This window comes from Aquarana catesbeiana, linkage group LG02, assembly GCF_042186555.1.
Source record: "Aquarana catesbeiana isolate 2022-GZ linkage group LG02, ASM4218655v1, whole genome shotgun sequence".
Lineage (NCBI taxonomy): Eukaryota > Metazoa > Chordata > Amphibia > Anura > Ranidae > Aquarana > Aquarana catesbeiana.
Window position 1 is genome coordinate 424432552 of NC_133325.1, and position 19659 is coordinate 424452210.

At 43.4% G+C, this 19659-nt stretch overlaps 1 protein-coding gene across 1 annotated transcript in view; it reads left to right on the plus strand.

The window, feature by feature from the left end:
• The window catches only part of MYOM3 (myomesin 3), a 198132-nt gene that overhangs the window by 90201 nt on the left and 88272 nt on the right, over positions 1-19659 (plus strand). The window contains exons 9-12 of the mRNA XM_073615489.1: positions 1070-1210; positions 2789-2950; positions 15140-15281; positions 18411-18610. Coding sequence (XP_073471590.1) covers positions 1070-1210; positions 2789-2950; positions 15140-15281; positions 18411-18610 — 645 coding nt within the window. The remainder of the gene's footprint in view (positions 1-1069; positions 1211-2788; positions 2951-15139; positions 15282-18410; positions 18611-19659) is intronic.

Consider the following 19659-nt stretch of genomic DNA (forward strand, 5'->3'; position numbering starts at 1 on the left):
CCCGAATTTGGGGCCCCATATCTCGGGGCCACTTGGTACCCCAAATTTGGTGTGCAAACAGAGTGGAACTAGCACTACAATATATCCAAAGGGGGGATCCTAGCACTAAGTGGCCCCTAGATACGGGCCCCAAAGTCAGGTCGCAAAATGTCATTCTCTGCTCTGCAATATGTTCAATATGGGATCCATTTCCAAAAAAAAACACAGAAAGAGAGGCAAATGCAAGTATACAACTGCTCTCTCTCCTGCTGCTGCTCACTCTGATCAAAATGGCAGAAATAGTTAAAATTTATCATGCTTTCTGAGCTTGGGGAAGGTCTTTGTTATCTTAACTAAATACTTCTAGACGCAAACGCGGTTAAACGCGGTTAGACGCGGCAAAATGCTAAATGCCGGTTTCAGCTTTTAAAAACCTGTGTTCAGCAGAGTTAGCACCGGCGTCTCGTGTGCATGAAGCCTAATGCCCCGTACACACAGTCGGACATTGATCGGACATTCCGACAACAAAATCCTAGGATTTTTTCCAACGGATGTTGGCTCAAACTTGTCTTGCATACACACGGTCACACAAAGTTGTCGGAAAATCCGATCATTCTGAACGCGGTGACGTAAAACACGTACGTCGGGACTATAAACGGGGCAGTAGCCAATAGCTTTCATCTCTTTATTTATTCTGAGCATGCGTGGCACTTTGTGCATCGGATTTGTGTACACACGATCGGAAATTCCGACAACGGATTTTGTTGTCGGAAAATTTTATAGCCTGCTCTCAAACTTTGTGTGTTGGAAAATCCGATGGAAAATGTGTGATGGAGCCCACACACTGTCGGAATTTCTGACAACAAGGTCCTATCACACATTTTCCGTCTGAAAATCCGACCGTGTGTACGGGGCATAAGTTTTTTTGGAATTTAACAAGCAAAACTGAAATATCAGTATTCTGTAAATTTAGCTTTTAACAGCTAACTGGTTTGCCCCACAGCCTAGTCACCAACTTTGCAAAATCACATGCAGTATTATCACTAGAATATAGTAGAATTGAGCCTAAACTCTTTATTTTACTTTGCAGCTTTATTGCCACCCTATGAAGGAGAGTTCACCAGTGTCTTGAGGCCTGTGTTTACCAAAGAGAAGGAATCATTTGTCTTGTCCTGTTCTGTGTCCTCCAGCCTTGAGAGACACAAGCCAAGTGTCCAGTGGTTTAGGGATGGTATGTAAATTTTCTTATATGCAATAAAAGAAAGGTTGTAAAAAAAAAAAAAAAAACAGAAACCGAAGAAGAAAAAAATAATGTATATTAGGAATTATTGATTGAAGAAGTTGGCTCCCTAGCCCGCAACCTCCTGGGGCACGTCATTTTTTTCCCCCAGGAGACTGCGGGATCAATGAAATAGTGGAGTGTATCTCCAACTGTGAAACAAAAGAAAGTCACAATCGGCTTCCCACAAGCAAGATAGCAGCACCGGGGACCTGAAAATCAGCGAAGAACCGGCCCGGGTGATGACAGCACTAGTTTCCTGGGCTGATAAGTTCTGTATATTAAAAGTCAGCAGCTACAGTATTTGTAGCTACTGTCTTTTATTTTTTTTATAACTGACTGGAACTTCTCTTTAAACTCATACACTGGTTTTGGGTCAATGTTATTTTAACTTTTATTAGTAGTAATAATAGTCGTTTATCTGTGTTTGTTTCTACTATATGTATGCAAGCTTTCTTTTGCAAATACACATTTAATGACAAAGGATTCCCGAAGCATTATGGATTATCTAAAGAAGGAACACAGCAGAAGCAGCCTGCCTCATGGATGGCTTTGTCAGAATAAAACTTTGCATTAAGGATTACCTAAAATTCACATTAAAGTGATTGTAAAGCTTCTTTTTTTTTTTCTAAACTAACAAACATGTTCTACTTACCTCCTCTGTGCAAGGGTTTTGCACAGAGTAGTCCCGATCCTCCTCTTCTGGGGTCCCCCTGCAGCGCTCCTGGCTCCTCCTCTTCTCGAGTGCTCCCTCAAAAAGCCGCATTCCATGGGGGCACTGGTGCGGGTGCGCTCCTGAGTCCTACTGCTGTGTCCATTGACACAGACAGCAGCACTCGGCCCTGCCCCTGGCTCCCGTGTCTCTGGATTTGATTGACAGCAGCGGAAGCCAATGGCTCCTGCTGCTATCAATCTATCTAATGAGGACACGAAACAGCGGCTGGAGCTGCTGTGCTTGTTCCCGTCACTGGAACGATTGGGCTCAGGTAAGAAAAAAAGGGGGAGGGGGGGTTGGGGGGGAGGGTGCTTCAGCACAAAAGGTTTTTCACCTTAATGCATAGAAGATGAATGCATTAAGGTGAAAAACCCTGAGGGTTTACAACCCCTTTAAGGTTTACCTACAGATAACAGACACAAACCGTGTACAAGTCTAATATAAAATGTTGGTATTAAATTTAATTCTTTGATGCAAGGAATATGAGTAACAATCTCTTTAAAAAAATGCTGACCAGGGGCCAGAGATTAACATTAGCAGGCTCAACATGTGTTTCCTTTACAGTCGGTTCACACCTGAATCGCACAGAAATTCCTGTGCAACTCATTGCATCCAAATCACATGGTGCACTGTTTGCGATCTGCGTTTGGGGTGTGGTTAGGAATAACTGACATTGGCAGCAGATCGCAAACCCAGTGCATTTTGAACATAGTGTAGGAAACACACACAGAACAAGCATTTTCCGCACTGCGTTCTGGTGTGAACAAGCCGTAAGTAGTTATAATATCACAATTTTTTAATTTTCCTTTCATCAGGAACACCACTAAAAGAGACAGAGCACAGGGAAATAATTTGTGAGGGGTGTGAAATTTCTCTTCGTGGATCCCCGGCTTTCAAAGAAGATGAGGGATACTATACGATCAGTGTGCCTGCTGCATCTGGTCACCAGGAGCAAACTGCCTATATGTTTGTAAGAGGTGAGCTGAAAAAAAAATGCACCTTTTCCTATAACCTGCTCCCTAAGATGAATTATAAGAAATGGTTTTCAAAGAATGTCATGAATTTTCATATAGTTAAAGCTGAACTCCAGACAAATAGCTACACAGATTAAATACATCTAGGAGAGCTATTTAACCTGCTGAATGGTTTGTGTTTTTCGACTATTCAGTCCTGAGGAGTACACACCTCTGCCACACCACACAGCCCTGTCTGGTAGGTTAAGGAACCTGATCTTTCTCTGATGCAGCTCAGTAAAACTTGCAGATCATTTTCTCACAATGTGACTGAACAGTGAAAAAAGAAGCAGCAGACAGGTAAGCTAATTTCTTTTTTATTCTGTTCCTTCCTCCTGTCAGCTATGGATGAGCTTAAAGTGGGGTTCCACCCAAATTTTGAACAATATCTGTATGTATTATCTTCCTTGCCTAGATGCTGACATAAATTTAAATCGCCGTAATTACCTTTTATTTTATTCTTCTTTGCACTTCCTGGTTCTCCTCCCGTGGGAGTAGGTGTGTTTCTAGCCTCTCCCAGACTCCTGGGAGCTAGTCTCAGGCTTCCCAGGATGCCACTGAGCATGTGCGGGAATGAGCAGTGAATGCTGGGAGCACAGCATTCACCACATCCAGGAAATAAATGCTTGTGGGCTTCAAATGCCCACAATGAAGATGGAAACCGCCTGCAGTGAATAATATAAGTTATTCTTTCCGACGAAATCTGACACAGGCGGACATATTACACACAATATGTGAGTATGTAATGCTGAGAAGAAAAGTTTGTGAATGAACTCCAAAAAAAAAAAAAACGATAGATAGGTGGACCCCCGCTTTAAGGTACAGTCTGAACACAAATTCAGACCAAACCTTGGCTGTTCAGGTGCTTTAACAAAGGCTCCTCAGGTCTAGTATGAATTTTAATGAGGATGCCACACAAAAAAAATGTTCAGAGGGCCCCCTAAATTGTTTACCAGACCTTTTGAGTCTTGTATGCATTTTATGGGGAAACCCCATGTAGAAATCAAGAAAAGAAAGTAAACCAGAAGGGGGGAGGGGACAAGCATATGTTCCCCCACACTCCAAACCATAGCAGGCCACATGTCCTCAACATGTGGGTGTTCCTTGCCAGAAGAAGGCATCCCTGGCCAGTGGCGGCTGGTGAAGTTTTAGGACGGGGGGGCGCCAGACCCCGCCCTTCCTTTTTGACCCCTCCCACTTGGTGAAAATGGGCGCGGTTTCAGCGAAATAGTGGGCGTGGCTCTAAGGTGGTGTGGTTAGCGTCTGAGATGAACGAGGGATGGAGGGAGAGGGAGAGAGGGACAGCAGGCCTAGATCCTACACAACAATAGAAATATGTGTATTCTAGAAAGTTTAACAATCAACAGATAAAGATACTCCAAACACCTGGTGTTAGCGCTTCAATCATCCCGGCACCATGGTTGTTATGGTGTCAGGATGATTGAAGCGCATTATTACTATTATTACATTGTAATATAAAATTAAATCATTCAACTCACCATAATGCAGAATCAGTAGGAGCCCCGAGTGTGTCACTAGCCACATCGCCTACAACCAGATGCCATCAGGTGTCCCCAGCAGTCCGTCCTTACATGCAGCCTGTGTCACATCAAATGCAGCCTCTGTCACATAAAATGCAGCCTCTGTCACATAAAATGCAGCCTCTGTCTCCCCAAATGCAGCCTCTGTCCCCCCCCAAATGCAGCCTCTGCCCCCCCCAAATGCAGCCTCTGTCCCCCCCCCCAAATGCAGCATGCCTGTGTCCCATTAATTGCAGCCTCTGTTCCCATTAAATGCAGCCTCTGTTCTCCAAAATGCAGCCTCTGTCCCCCACAAATGTAGCATGCCTGTGTCCCATTAAATGCAGCCTCTGTCCCCCCAAATGCAGCCTCTGTCCCCCCAAATGCAGCCTCTGTCCCCCCCAAATGCAGCATGCCTGTGTCCCATTAAATGCAGCCTCTGTCCCCCCAAATGCAGCCTCTGTCCCCCCCCAAATGCAGCATGCCTGTCCCCCCCCCAAATGCAGCCTCTGTCCCCCCCAAATGCAGCCTCTGTCCCCTCAAATGCAGCATGCCTGTGTCCCATTAAATGCAGCCTCTGTTCCCCCAAATGCAGCCTCTGTCCCCCCAAATACAGCCTCTGTCCCCCCCCAAATGCAGCCTCTGTCCCCCCCAAAATGCAGCCTCTGTCCCCCCAAAATGCAGCCTCTGTTCCCCCCCAAATACAGCCTCTCCCCCCCCCCAAATACAGCCTCTGCCCCCCCCAAAATGCAGCCTCTGCCCCCCCCCCAAAATGCAGCCTCTGCCCCCCCAAATACAGCCTCTGTCCCCTTACATCAGAGTTGCCATCAGTGTCCCCCCACAGCATGTGTCCCCATCAGAGCGCCCCACAGCATGTGTCCCCCACAGCAGGTGTCCCCCATGAGAGCCCCCCACAGCAGGTGTCCCCCATCAGAGCCCCCAACAGCAGGTGTCCCCTTTAGAGCCCCCCACAGCAGGTGTCCCCCATAGCAGGGTGTCTCCATCAAAGTCCCCCCACAGAAGGTGTCCCCCATCAGAGTCCCCATCAGAGCCCCCCACCAGAGCCCCCCACAGCAGGTGTCCCCTATCAAAGCCCCCCACAGCAGGTGTCCCCCATCAGAGCCCCCCACAGCAGGTGTCCCCCATCAGAGCCCCCCCCACAGCAGGTGTCCCCCATCAGAGTCCCCCCACAGCAGGTGTCCCCCATCAGAGCTCCCTACAGCAGGTGTTCCCCATCAGAGCCCCCCACAGCAGGTGTCCCCCACAGCAGGTGTCCCCGTCAGAGTCCCCCCACAGCAGGTGTCCCCATCAGAGTCCCCCCACAGCAGGTGTCCCCATCAGAGTCCCCCCACAGCAGGTGTCCCCATCAGAGTCCCCCCACAGCAGGTGTCCCCATCAAAGTCCCCCCCACAGCAGGTGTCCCCATCAGAGTCCACCCACAGCAGGTGTCCCCCACAGAGCCCCCCCACAGCAGGTGTCCCCCTCAGAGCCCCCCCCCACAGCAGGTGTCCCCATCAGAGCCCCCTCAAATGCAGCCTCTGTCCCCCCTCAAATGCAGCCTCTGTCCCCCCCAAATGCAGCCTCTGTCCCCCCCCAAATGCAGCCTCTGTCCCCCCCAAATGTAGCCTCTGTCCCCCCCATTCTCCACACAGTGCCCGCGGTACTTACCTTGGGTCTCCTGCGGTGTCCTCCTCCTCACACTGGCACCAGCATTCTTCCTGTTTTCTCTCTCGGGCGCAATGAGAGAGAGAGGCAGGAAGTGACATCTGACTCAGGGCAGATGTCAATCAAATCTGAAGTGCCGAGTAGCTTCCGCCCGGCGCCTGTAGTATGTATTAGTATGGCCGGGCGGAAGCTACTCGGCGCTTCAGAAAACGCCACAAGGTGGGCTAAACGCCCGCAAATGCAGCGCCACGTCTGCAATCTCGTGATTGCATAGACGTGGCGCTTCCTATAAGTGCACTGTGTCCGGCGTCGCACTGTGTCCGGCGTCCGAACACAGTGCACTTAAGATCCTTTTTTTTTTCCTTTTTATTTATTTTTTTTTTAAAGGGCCAGTAATAAAAAATTTTTTTTTTTTTTTTACTTTTTTTTTTGCTGCCTGGAGGGGGGGGGGGGGGTGGGCGGCACCCAGGCGCCCCCTATGGACGGGCCGCCACTGTCCCTGGCAAAGCACCTTGTCCTCCTGATAATGAGGACAAGGGCCTCCTTACCACAACCCTGGCCTGGTGGTTGTGGGGGTCTGTGGGCAGGGGGCTTATAGTAATCTGTATTCTTCCCGGGTGAAATCATTGACCATATATAGATATGACCATATACAGTATCTCACAACAGTGAGTACACCTCTCACATTTTTGTAAATATTTTATTATATCTTTTCACGTGACAACGCTGAAGAAATGACACTTTGCTACAATGTAAAGTAGTGAGTGTACAGCTTGTATAACAGTGTAAATTTGTTATACTGTTATACAAGCTGTACACTCACTACTTTACATTGTAGTAAAGTGTCATTTCTTTAGTGTTGTCACATGAAAAGATGTAAAAAATACAGTATTTACAAAAATGTGAGAGGTGTACTCACTTTTGTGATAATGAAATGACAGAAATCATTATAAGATTTTTTTTTTTCTTATTTCACGTGCCTTTAATTTTACTTTCTCCACACTTACATGCAGGCCAGGCTGTCCAGGAAAAATGGCAGTGTCATGAGTTGGGCCAAACTATAACACTGTTAGGGGAGCTTGAGTAGTTAGGAACAACTGGAATAAAAAGATTTAAACAATAGGAATAAAAGGCAAACATTGTAAGCACCCCGTCACCTTTGCTGGGCTTCAGTTTGAGAAATCTGTGGAGAAAATTTGTAAATTAAAGTAAAATAAAATGGAATTAACATACTGAATATTATTTCTATGTATTTATTACCACATGCAGTTATGAGACTGCAACAATGGTAAAAAATTGTAAAAAACCCCATGATGTACTGTTGACACTAGTGTTCTAGAACACCAGTCTAGTTGTAACACCAAGTTACCCTTTAACCTCTTTACTCAGAGGTTTATGAACCCAATATGAAATTCTCTTATCTCTTCTCTTAGAGAAGAAGATCACAGAACAAATAAAGCTTACAGAATGCAACATGCAAACAAAGCATGTAGTAAAGATTTTTGAGTTTTACTCTCTTCTATTTCATTCAAATATTCCATCTTTTTTTCACCACTATGGTATATTTTATACATTGTTTTAATGTTTCTATTTAAGTAGTAACAAAAACATATGTTTTGTTTAATACCAATACTATATATATATATATATATATATATATATATATATATATATATATATATATATATATATACTGTGTGTACAGTGCCTTGCAAAAGTATTCACTCCCCCTTGGCATTTTTCATGTTTTGTTGCCTCACAACCTGGCTTTAACATGGATTGTTTGAGGATTTGCATCATTTAACCGCTTCCTGACCACCTCACGCAGATATACTGGGGCAAAAGGGCACATACAGGCAGATTAATGTACTTGTATGTTGCCCTTTAAGAGGCGGCTTGCGGGCCTGCCCACCGGGAGCTCCATGACCGTGATCGCTGGTCCGGCAGACCCGATGTCCGCGGGGATACCCGCGATCGTCTCACGGTGAGGAAGAACTGGGAGATGCTAATGTAAATAAGCATCTCCCTGTTCTGCCTAATGATACTGTCACTGATCACAGCTCCCTGTAATTGGGAGCGGTGATCAGTGATTTGTCACACATAGCCCCTCCCCCCCACAGTTAGAATCACTTCCTAGGACACACCCCTACAGTGCCACCTAGTGGTTAACCCCTTCACTGCCAGTCACATTTACACAGTAACCAATGCATTTTTAATTGCACCGATCGCTGTATAAATGTGAATGGTCCCAAAATCGCGCCCAAATTGTCCGTTGTGTCCGCCATAATGTCGCAGTCATGATGAAAATCGATGATCGCTGCCATTACTAGTAAAAACAAATTATAAATAAAAATGCCATAAAACTATCCCCTATTTTGTAGACGCTATCACTTTTGCACAAACCAATCAATAAACGCTTATTGCGATTTTTTTTTTTTTTACCAAAAATATGTAGAATACGTATCAGCCTAAACTGAGGAAAAAACATTTTTTTAATATATTTTTTGGGGATATTTATTATAGCAAAAAGTAAAAAATAATGCGTTTTTTTAAAAATTGTCGCTATTTTTTTGTTTATAGCGCAAAAAATAAAAACCGCAGAGGTGATCAAATACCACCAAAAGAAAGCTCTATTTGTGGGGGAAAAAAAAGATGTCAATTTTGTTTGGGAGCCACGTCGCATGACCGCGCAATTGTCAGTTAAAGCGACGCAGTGCCGAATCGCAAAGTGCTCTGGTCAGGAAGGGGGTAAATTCTTCCGGGGCTGAAGTGGTTAATTTACAGAACATGCCCACAACTTTGGAGATTTTTTTTTTTTTTTTTATTGTGAAGCAAACAACAAATAGGACAAAATAACAGAAAAAGTCAATGTGTATAACTATTCACCCCCCTAAAGTTAATACTTTGTAGAGCCACCTTTTGCGGCTATAACAGCTCCAAGTCGCTTTGGATAAGTCTCTATGAGCTTGCCACATCTTACCACTGGGATTTTTTCCCATTCCTTCTTCCAAAACTGCTCCAGCTCCTTCAAGTTGGATGGTTTGCGCTTGTGAACAGCAATCTTTAAGTCTGACCACAGATTTTCTATTGGATTGAGGTCTGGGCTTTGACCAGTGTTGCTTTAGCAGTGTGTTTGGGGTCATTGTCCTGCTGGAAGGTGAACCTCCGTCCTAGCCTCAAATCACACACAGAGTGGTACAGGATTTGCTCAAGAATATCCCTGTATTTAGCACCATCCATCTTTCCCTCAACTCTGACCAGTTTCCCAGTCCTGACTGCTGAAAAACATCCCCACAGCATGATGCTGCCCCACCATGTTTCACTGTGGGGATGGTGTTCTTTGGGTGATGTGATGTGTTGGGTTTGCTCCAGACATAGCGTTTACTTTGATGGCCAAAAAGTTCAATTTTAGTCTCATCAGACCAGAGCACCTTCCTCCATACATTTTGGGAGTCTCCCACATGCCTTTTCGCAAACTCAAAACGTGCCATTTTGTTTTTTGTTGAAAGTAATGACTTTCTTTCTGGCCACTCTGCCATAAAGCCCAACACTATGGAGTGTATGGCTTAATGTCGTCCTATGTACAGATACTCCAGTCTCTGCTGTGGAACTCTGCAGCTCCTCCAGGGTTACCTTTGGTCTCTGTGCTGCCTCTCTGATTAATGCCTTCCTTGCCCGATTCGTGCGTTTTGGTGTACGGCCGTCTCTTGGCAGATTTGCTGTTGTACCATGTTCTTTACATTTGGTTATGATAGATTTGATGGTGCTCCTAGGGATCATCAAAGATTTGGATATTTTTTTATAACCTAACCCTGACTTCTCAGCAACATTGTCCCTTACTTGTTTGTATAGTTCCTTGGTCTTCATGGCAGTGTTTGGTTAGTGGTGCCTCTTGCTTAGGTGTTGCAGCCTCTGGGGCATTTCAAAAAGGTGTGTATATGTAATGACAGATCATGTGACATTTAGATTGCACACAGGTGGACATCATTTCACTAATTATGTGACTTCTGAAGGTAATTGGTTGCACCAGAGCTTTTTATGGGCTTCATAACAAAGGAGGTGAATACATACGCACATGCCAAATATCATTTTTTAATTTCTGAAAAATAGTTTTATGTATATATTTTTCTAATTTTACTTCACCAACTTAGACTATTGTGTTCTGATCCATCACATATAATTCAGTTTAAAAAAACATTGAACTAAAGGCTGTGATATAACAAAATAGGTAAAAAGCCAAGGGGGGTGAATACTTTTGCAAGCCACTGTGTGTGTGTGTGTGTATATATATATATATATATATATATATATATATATACTGTATATACACACAATAGGATGATGTTAAGCTTCAGAGGCATTTTGAATAAATCCACAGCTGTTGCAACATCACAATCTCAGAGAGTTAATGATTTGTATTGATATGTTTGTCTATGGTTTTATGAAATTGAATTTTATATTATCAACATAGAATGGCTATTTTTTCTGGATTCAATAAATGCCTAATAAAACTCACTGGCAAAACAAGCCAGAAACCAGGGATAATTTAAAACTTATCATGGATGTATGCAATCTTTTCTAACTGACTTTGCTATTTAAAATACCCTGATAATACAACAAAATTGATAGTACAATAAAACCGTAGCAAAGTTCACAGACATATGCGATAAAAACTTTTATAAATACATAGACAAGCATGATAATGAAAGTAATGCAGCATAATTCTTTTCTCAAATGATGAAATTAAGTATTATTATTATAATACAGTTTTAATATAGCGGCAACAGTTTATGCAGCGCTTTACAATATAAAAGGGAGACAATACAGTTACAATACAATACAAGACAGGGTGGGGCAGGTGGTACAAAAGGTTCTTACTGTGGGCAATGAGCTGATGGAAGTGGTAAAAGATTAGCTGGAGGCGTGATAGGCTTCCCTGAAGAGATGAATTTTCAGAGATTGCCTGAAGGCAGCTAGAGTAGGAAATAGCCAGACAGGTTGAGGTAGAGAGTTCCAGAGAATGGGAGAGGCTCTGGAGAAATCCTGGAGACGAGCATGGGAGGAGGAGACAAGGGAGCTTGAGAGTAGGAGTTTTTGAGAGGAGCGGAGAGGACGGTTTGGGTGAAATTTGAAGACAAGATCGATGATGTAGCTCGGGGGCAGAGTTGTGAATTGCTTTGTATGTTGTGGATAGTATTTTGAATGTAATGCGCTGGGCGATTGGGAGCCAGTGTAGGGATTGGCGGAGAAGGGTGGCAGACACTGTGCGATTGGTAAGGTGGATAAGTCTGGCAGCAGCATTCATAATAGACTGAAAAGGGGATAGCCTATGGAGAGGCAGGCCTATTAGAAGGAAGTTGTAATACTCAAGGCGAGAGATAACAAGGGAGTGAATGAGTAGCTTGGTAGTTTCATTAGTTAAATAGGAGTGAATTTTAGAAATGTTACGGAGGTGAAGTCTACAAGCTTTTGACAACGATTGGATTTGGGGCTGAAAGGACAGGTCAGAGTCTAGGATTACACCTAGTTCCCTGGCATGAGGGGAGGGATGGATGGTTGCATTTGCATTTTAATGGAAAAGTCATGGATGGGGCACGGGAGGGGAGGGGGGAATATTACTAGCTTGGTTGAAGAGAGATTTTGTTCAAGGAAGTGGTGCAACATCCATGCTGATATGTCAGTTAGTAATGCGAAAGGAGACTGAAGGAGAGAGGTGAGGAGTAGACAGATAGATTTGGGTGTCATCGGCGTATAGATGGTAACGGAAGCCGTGGGCGGTTATCTAGTGACCAAGGGAGGAGGTGTAGATAGAGAAAAGAAGGGGTCCAAGAACAGAGCCTTAGAGGACCCCCACAGAAAGTGAAAATGAAGAGGAGGAGACAGAGTTGGAGGAGAACGAGGATAGAATAGAATCTTGGAGGCCAAGGGAACGGAGTTTATTGAGAAGGAGCAGGCAGCACACAGTATCAAAGGTCGCAGAGAGGTCAAGTAGTAGGAGTACGGAGTAGCGGCCATTGGTTTTAGCCGTTAGTAAATCGTTAGTGAGTTTTAGTAAGGCAGTTTCCGTGGAGTACTGCGAGCGAAAGCCAGACTGTAAGGGGTCAAGAAGGTTATTTTCACTGAGGTAGGCGCTAAGAAGGTTGTAGACTAAGTGTTCCAGAAGTTTAGAGGTGAATGGGAGCAATGAGATGGGTTTTAAGTTGTTCAGGTTGGTAGGGTCCAGTGAGGGCTTTTAAATATGGGGGTGATCTGCGCATGTTTTAGAGGGGAGGGGAAGATGCCACTAGAATGGGAGAGATTGAAGATGTGAGTGAGGGAGCATAGGATAGAATAAGAGGGTGACTGTAGTAGTTGTGAGGGAATAGGATCCAGGGGACAATTGGTTAGGTGGGCATCTGAGAAAAGTTTTGTAACCTCTTCAGTAGTAGCCAGTTCAAAAGAGAAGAGTGTTGACTGTGCTCTTAGGCAAGGTATGTTGAATGGAGATGTCCTCACGTATTGCATCAATATTGTCTTTGAAATGATTGTCAATCTCTGGGGCAGTGAGTGAGTTAGTGGGTAGAGGGGGTGGGGGACGAAGCAGAAAGTTAAAGATTGAGAAGAGCCGACGGGACTGGATGACAAGGTATTAATAAGAGAGACAAAGAAGGCTTGTTTGGCAACATGGAGGCAGGAATTGTATTTTAGGAGGGCAGATTTATATAGGGTGAAGTTCTGCAGGCATTTGGTTTTATGCCATAGTCTTTCAAGAGCGCGGCAATGTCTCTTGAGATTTCTAGCATTGTCAGTTTGCCAGGGATTTAACAGTCGGGGCCTGATTCTGCGTGTAGTTAGAGGAGCAAGTGCGTCCAGTGATGATGAGAGTGAACTTTTGTAGACAGAGGTGGCCAGTACAGGACAGGGAAGAGATTATGTCATATAGGTGGTCAGTAGCAGAATAGAGAAGAGAAGGGTTAAAGTGGCGAAGGTTCACACAAGTAATTGTTGGCTGCTTGGAGGGATGGGTGGTTGGAGGCAAGGATACAGTGAAACTGATGAGGTTGTGATCAGAGAGAGGAAAGGGGGTGTTGGTGAGGTTTCCAGGAGTGCAGAGATGGGAGAATACAAGGTCAAGTGTATTAGCATTGGATTGAGTGGAAGTGTGTGTCCATTGGGTTAGGTCAAAAGATGAGGTTAAGTTGAAAAGTTGAGCTGTAGCTGGGCTATTAACATTGACAGGGATGTTGAAGTCACCAAGAATGACAGTATATATTTCAGAGGAGGGAAAGTAGGGTAGCCAGGCAGCGAAGTCATCAAAAATTCACGATACTGATCCAGGAGGCCGATAAATTGCTGCAATCCTCAGAGAAATGGGAAAAACAGGGGAATATAGTGCATCTCCAAAGAAGAAAGGGATGGAGAGGGAGGGATAGAAAGGACTTGGAAGGTGCTTTGTGGGGATAGAAGGAATCCAACTCCACCTCCTTTCTGTCCGCTGGGTCTGGGGGAGTGAGTCCAGTGGAGGCCCCCATGGGAGAGGGCAGCAGGATAAGCCGAGTCAAAATCTTGAAGCCAGGTTTCAATTATGGTGAGTATGTTAAAGCCATGAGAGATAAAAAGGTCATGCACAGATGTGAGCTTGTTATCAGTGCCCATAAGTGCTGCCCATCAGTGCCAGCCATCATTCAGTGCCACCTATCAGTGCTCAACAGTCAGTGACACCTATCAGTGCTTATCAGTCAGTGCCACCTATCAGTTGCAGCCATCAGTGCCAGCCATCAGTCAGTGCCCCCTATCAGTGCTCATCAGTGCTGCATAATCAGTGCCACCTATCAGTGCCCATCAGTGCTACTGTCACATAAAATTTTTAAAAAGTATAGGTAATCGGTATCAGCGAGTACTTGAAAAAAGTATCGGTACTTGTACTCGGTCTTTAAAAAGTGGTATCGGGACAACCCTAGTTTTGTCACATATTTTTTCAATAAGTTTGCATGGAAAATAAGATAATTTTGCAAGACAAAATCACCATAAGAAAACCCTGCTTGTCCTGAAAAAAATGTTATATGTATTTTGTTATTTTACGTAATGACAAAATGATTGCTAAAACAATAGGCACATGTGCAGCTGTAAAATTTGGTCTGGTCTATAAAGCCTCATTCACACAGGTTCTGAGGTCTGTGGACTGTGCATGGGCTGGCTGTTTATGTGGCTTGAGCCACCAAGTGCTTCATGCAGGCAGCCTGTGTAAGTGTAGGGGGACGTAGCATGTCACATGGGACAGATTCTGTTACGATCAGCAGGGGATCTGTGAGCTGATGTCCTGCTGATCGGAGCAGAGTGGGCAGATAACACAACCGTTTTTGCTTAGTAGCTGCAGAGTGGACATGGGCAGAATGCACTCTCCTCTATGGGAGGCTGGGAGCAAATGGACTCTGCTGTCCGATTACACCCGGCTACCTCCGATTTGCTTCACCTAAATGGAAGAAGATGGAATCCTTTCCATTTATTTTAGCAGGCCTGATTGGACCCATAGGTAGGCGAGTGTAAGCAGACACAAGCCCGTTTACACCCTCCTGTCCATAGGAATGAATGGACCTTCCGATCAGTTCAGCCAGACAAACTGACCGGCAGACTTGATCGGAACGCCTATCTGAAAGGGGTTTTAGAGGCATACAGGTGCAAGTGTTGAAGTGGTTAAAACAAAGTAAGCTATACTGGCATAAACATAGTTTTTTATTTTCAGTACTTTTTATTTATATTTAAAAAAAAAAAAAATATGTTCAAAATTCTATTTTAATAAAGTTGTTTATATCTCAAATATATCTCAATTTTTGTCTTACCTATTGGAGTGATATACATATCTGACAGAATAATAAATAAGGTAACAACTAATCGGGAAATAGTAAAGTAAAGGTAAGGATCTTTGAAGTGCCTTTTGTGGCTTTATAAACTGACAATGGCATTATTGTATATTTCTATTATGGAATAGATGCTGAGCCAGAGAATGCCGGTGTGCCAGGATCACCACTCTGTGTGCAGTGCAACGATATACAAAAGGATTGTCTAGTGTTATCTTGGATTCCTCCAAGTGATGATAGAGGCAGTCCTGTGTGCGGTTACTACATTGAGAGGTAAGTACATATGAAAACACTCTTACTGCCCTTATTATTACTACACTCACTCATTCTTGATTAGCAAGGGACACCAGAAGCCCATCATGCATATCTTTTCATTTTTTTAATAAAAAAGAGAGGCACCATCATTTCTGGCCATGACGCTAAAATAAAATAAAAGATCAAATATGTTAATCATCTCAAAAGATGTAAATCAACATCCCATGAATGTTCACTCACATGACGGTCAACTTGGGGGCAGTGGCTGTGTCTGTGCAGCCAATACGACCAAATTGAAATGAATGGTACTGCCAACACAGGAATGTACGAAACACCTGGGCATCCCCACACGGGCAAACACTACCGTGTGCTATAGTACGCCCCTGTGAATGAAGCCTTAGAAGGCAATCATTCTGCACATTGGGAAGTACTGACTACCACTACCTGACTCTCATTCCTGATCGTTTATTGCATTCAATTCAGTACGGGCCAATTCTCACCAGATGCAGTTCCGTGTGCTTTTTTTCTGCACTAAAAATGCATGCATAGGGGTTGATTTACTAAAGGCCAATAGATTGTGCACCTTGGAAAGAGCAGTTGCACTCTGCAAGTGCAGTTGCTCCAGAGCTTAGTAAATGAGGTAAAGTTTCACTTTGCAAAGAATACCCAATCACATGCAAGGAGAATAAAAAAAACTGCATTTTTGCTTGCACATGATTGGTTGATGAAAGTCAGCAGAGCTTCTGCTCATTTACGAAACTCTGGAGCAACTGCTCTTGCCGTGTGCAACTGCACTTTCCAAAGTGCACAGTCTTTTTGCCTTTAGTAAATCAACCCCATAGTGTTTTCCATGTATTCCAATGGCTCTAGGTCACACCAGTGCAGTCAGTTTCTGGTCAGTTTCCGGTGCAGAAACTGACTGGAAACTGACTGGAACTGACTGCATTGGTGCAGAAAAAACAAAACTGCATCTGGTGTGAACTGGCCCTAAGAAACAATTCAACATCATGTATATCTGCATTGTTTACTGAGATTTTTCTGTAGAAATATTTTCACACTACATATGTTTGTAATGAAAAATGCACCAGAAATCCTACTTATATAACTGCTTGACACCTAATCTTTGGTAATTCACACACAACATGGTAAATCTTATGAAAAGATTGGATATTTTCTTGTTTCTAACTATTTGCCCTAAAGTGTATGTAAACCTAACAATGGACTTCTGTTATTTGCTCTCTTTTAGTCTGTTAAAGTGGAAGTATAGGCAAAACGAACAAATTCTAATGCCGCGTACACACAGTCGGAATTTCCGACAACAAATGTTCGATGTGAGCTTGTTGTCGGAAATTCCGACCATGTGTAGGCTCCATTGGACATTTGTTGTTGGAATTTCCAACAACAAAAATTTGAGAGCTGGATCTCAAATTGTCCAACAACAAAATCCGTTGTCATAAATTCCAATTGTGTGTACACATTTCCGACACACAAAATTCCACGCATGCTCGGAATCAAGCAGAAGAGCCGCATTGGCTATTGAACTTTCCGACAACATTTGTGTGACCGTTTATATGCAAGACAAGTTTGAGCCAACATCCATCGGAAATAAATCCAGGATTTTGTTGTCGGAATGTCCGATCGTCTGTACGCAGCATAAATCTGCTCCCACCCCAATTATAAGGCAAATCTATCTAACCCCATTAAAAGAAAAGATCGTTATACTTACCTATTCTGAAGCAGCTCCAGTCTGGTCTACAGCAGCACCGTCTGTCTGCAGGAGACAGCCGACAATGACATCACCCATGGACTTACTATGGGGCTTCCGTTGTTGGCTGCCTCTTCTACACACTGAAGCCGCTCCTGAGAGCTCACCCTGGAACTGGCCCAGGGAGACTGCAAAACAGGTAAGTATAGCAATCTTTTCATTACAAGGTTACATTTTTTTATAAATTTTGACTTGATAAACAAGCTGTGTCTTGATATACAAGTAGCGTCATGTCACAACTGAGTATAAAAGAGAAGAGAGGTGCCTCTAAGTGTAGCAATGTGGTTATATTTAATGAAGGTACAACAATTAGCAACTCACATGGTTGATGATTAAAACAGAAACACATCTAAGTATGCAGGCATCCGGGGTAAAGCTGTCCACATAGACCATCCTCAGCCATCAACGTCATCTCTTCCACGCTGCACTCTACGATCGCTTTAAGCCTCGCTGTCAGATCGCTCTACTGCACTCCACTCTACTGGTTGTCTTCCCAGTCACGATTGCAGACTGACAGCGGTGAGAGGCGGCGGTGCGGAGGACGGTCTATATGGACAGCTTTACCCCGGATGCCTGCATACTTAGATGTGTCTCTTTTAATCATCAGCCATGTGAGTTGCTAAATGATGTACCTTCGTTAAATGTAACCATATTTCCTTCACTTGGAGGTGCCTCTCTTCTCTTTTATACTCAGTAGCTCCTGCTGGATTTTGCTTCTAATCCCCTTGTGGAGTCTGCCATTTGTGGATGGACATTTTTTATGGACATCACATTGCTATAATCTTTTTATATGGACTATAAACTGAAGGACTTATTAATAAATGGTTGTGGAACGAATCATCTGAGTTTCCATTATTTCTTATGGGGAAATTTGCTTTGATATACAAGTGCTTTGGATTACAAGCATGTTTCGGGTACCAATTATGCTCGCAATACAAGGTTTTACTGTACTGTAGACTGTGCACTCTGTAAATGCAGGTGCACTCTGGAAGTGCAGTTGCTCCAGAGCTTAGCAAATGATGGGAAGATCCATCATCCAATCATGTGCACAGTAAAATGCTGTCTTATCCAATTTGCATGTGATTGGGTATTTTTTATATAGTGAAGCTTCATCTCATTTACTAAGCTCTGGAACAATTGTACTTGAAGAGTGCACAGTCTATTTGCCTAATAAATCGACCTCACAGATGGCAAAAAACTGACAGGGATTTAAATTATTCTCTGCTCTAAATGATAGGTTTTGGTTTTAGATAGATTTTAAATATCACTTGGCATACCCACACTGTATACACTTCCATGGAAATATAGAAAAGTAATGAGATAAAAATGTTAAAAACATTTAGTAACTGTACATCGCAAAAACTCTTTTTGCTTTCCTCAAGCTTTGATACTTCAACAAAAGAGTGGATGAGGTGCAATGAAATTCCAGCAAAGATCTGCCGATATCCTGTATCTGGTCTTATTCCTGGGCATACATATCAGTTCAGAGTAAGAGCGCTCAACCAGGTTGGTGTCAGCCATCCATCAAAACCAAGTGATCCTGTGACTACAAGAGATCCAGCACAGGAAGAAAAAACAATAGGTTTGTTCTGAACCCATATCATATCCTCAATACAATATAAACTGTCATTTACATGTGTGAACAATAACGTGAACAGCAATAAACAATCATTTCCAAATGTTGAGTAGTGAATATTACATCATGCATTATGAGTTTACATTTAAAAACTAAAACCCAATGGTAGTCACATCTCTTTTTTCAGCTTTATAGTCAAATGCCAATTATATATGCTGCTGCCTTTATATAACAGAACCACAAAAAGCTTTCAGTCCATATCCCATGTTCAATCCCAAATCATTACAGTGCAGTCCTTTTACCCTCTGAGCACAATACGCTGTCTTTTGGCCAATTTACTGCCACATACTTTGTTAAAGCCCAACTCCAGAAATTAGAAAAAATCTACAAGTAGCTTGTGTTGCTGGATCATAGATCATAAAATCATGCGTATCCTGGTGCCAGTACCATTCTTAAGCTGACAATACATGGATCCAAAATGTGGCCAGTCAAGCAGGAATTTCGATCCATGTGTGGGCAGGCTGGTTTTATACAAGTCAAACTATTTATTGACTTGTGTACAACCAGCCAATCCAGTTTATGCCGAACCACCAGTGCAGCTGGCTTCAGCCGGAAACAATGATCATTGTATTCTGATGGCAGGGAAGTTTCCCTTCTATCAGAAAAACAGCTCAGTGGGAAGAATTCCCCATCCACAGGGCGGGAAATGGCTCATTTTTTTTTCCTTCAACCCGCTGGTTAAAGGTAAAAAAAAAATGAATCATGTATGGCCAGCTTTAGCTGTGTTTACAAATCCCTGACTGAGGTAACCCCCCAGCTTTAGCGTTTCACATTAGTTAAAATGCTGCAGTCAAATTACTGAGTAAAAGGAGACTGAGGAAATACTTCCTCCCGCCTGCAGCAGGCTGCTCTCTAGTGATGAAAGGTAAAGCATTTTTTAAATAATAATGCTGCTGTATATTGTGGCAGCCCAGTAATATACTAATGGTGCCTTGTATAGAGACCAAAATTCAACTTTAAATGTACAGTGTGCTCAATAAATCATCTGATTTTGA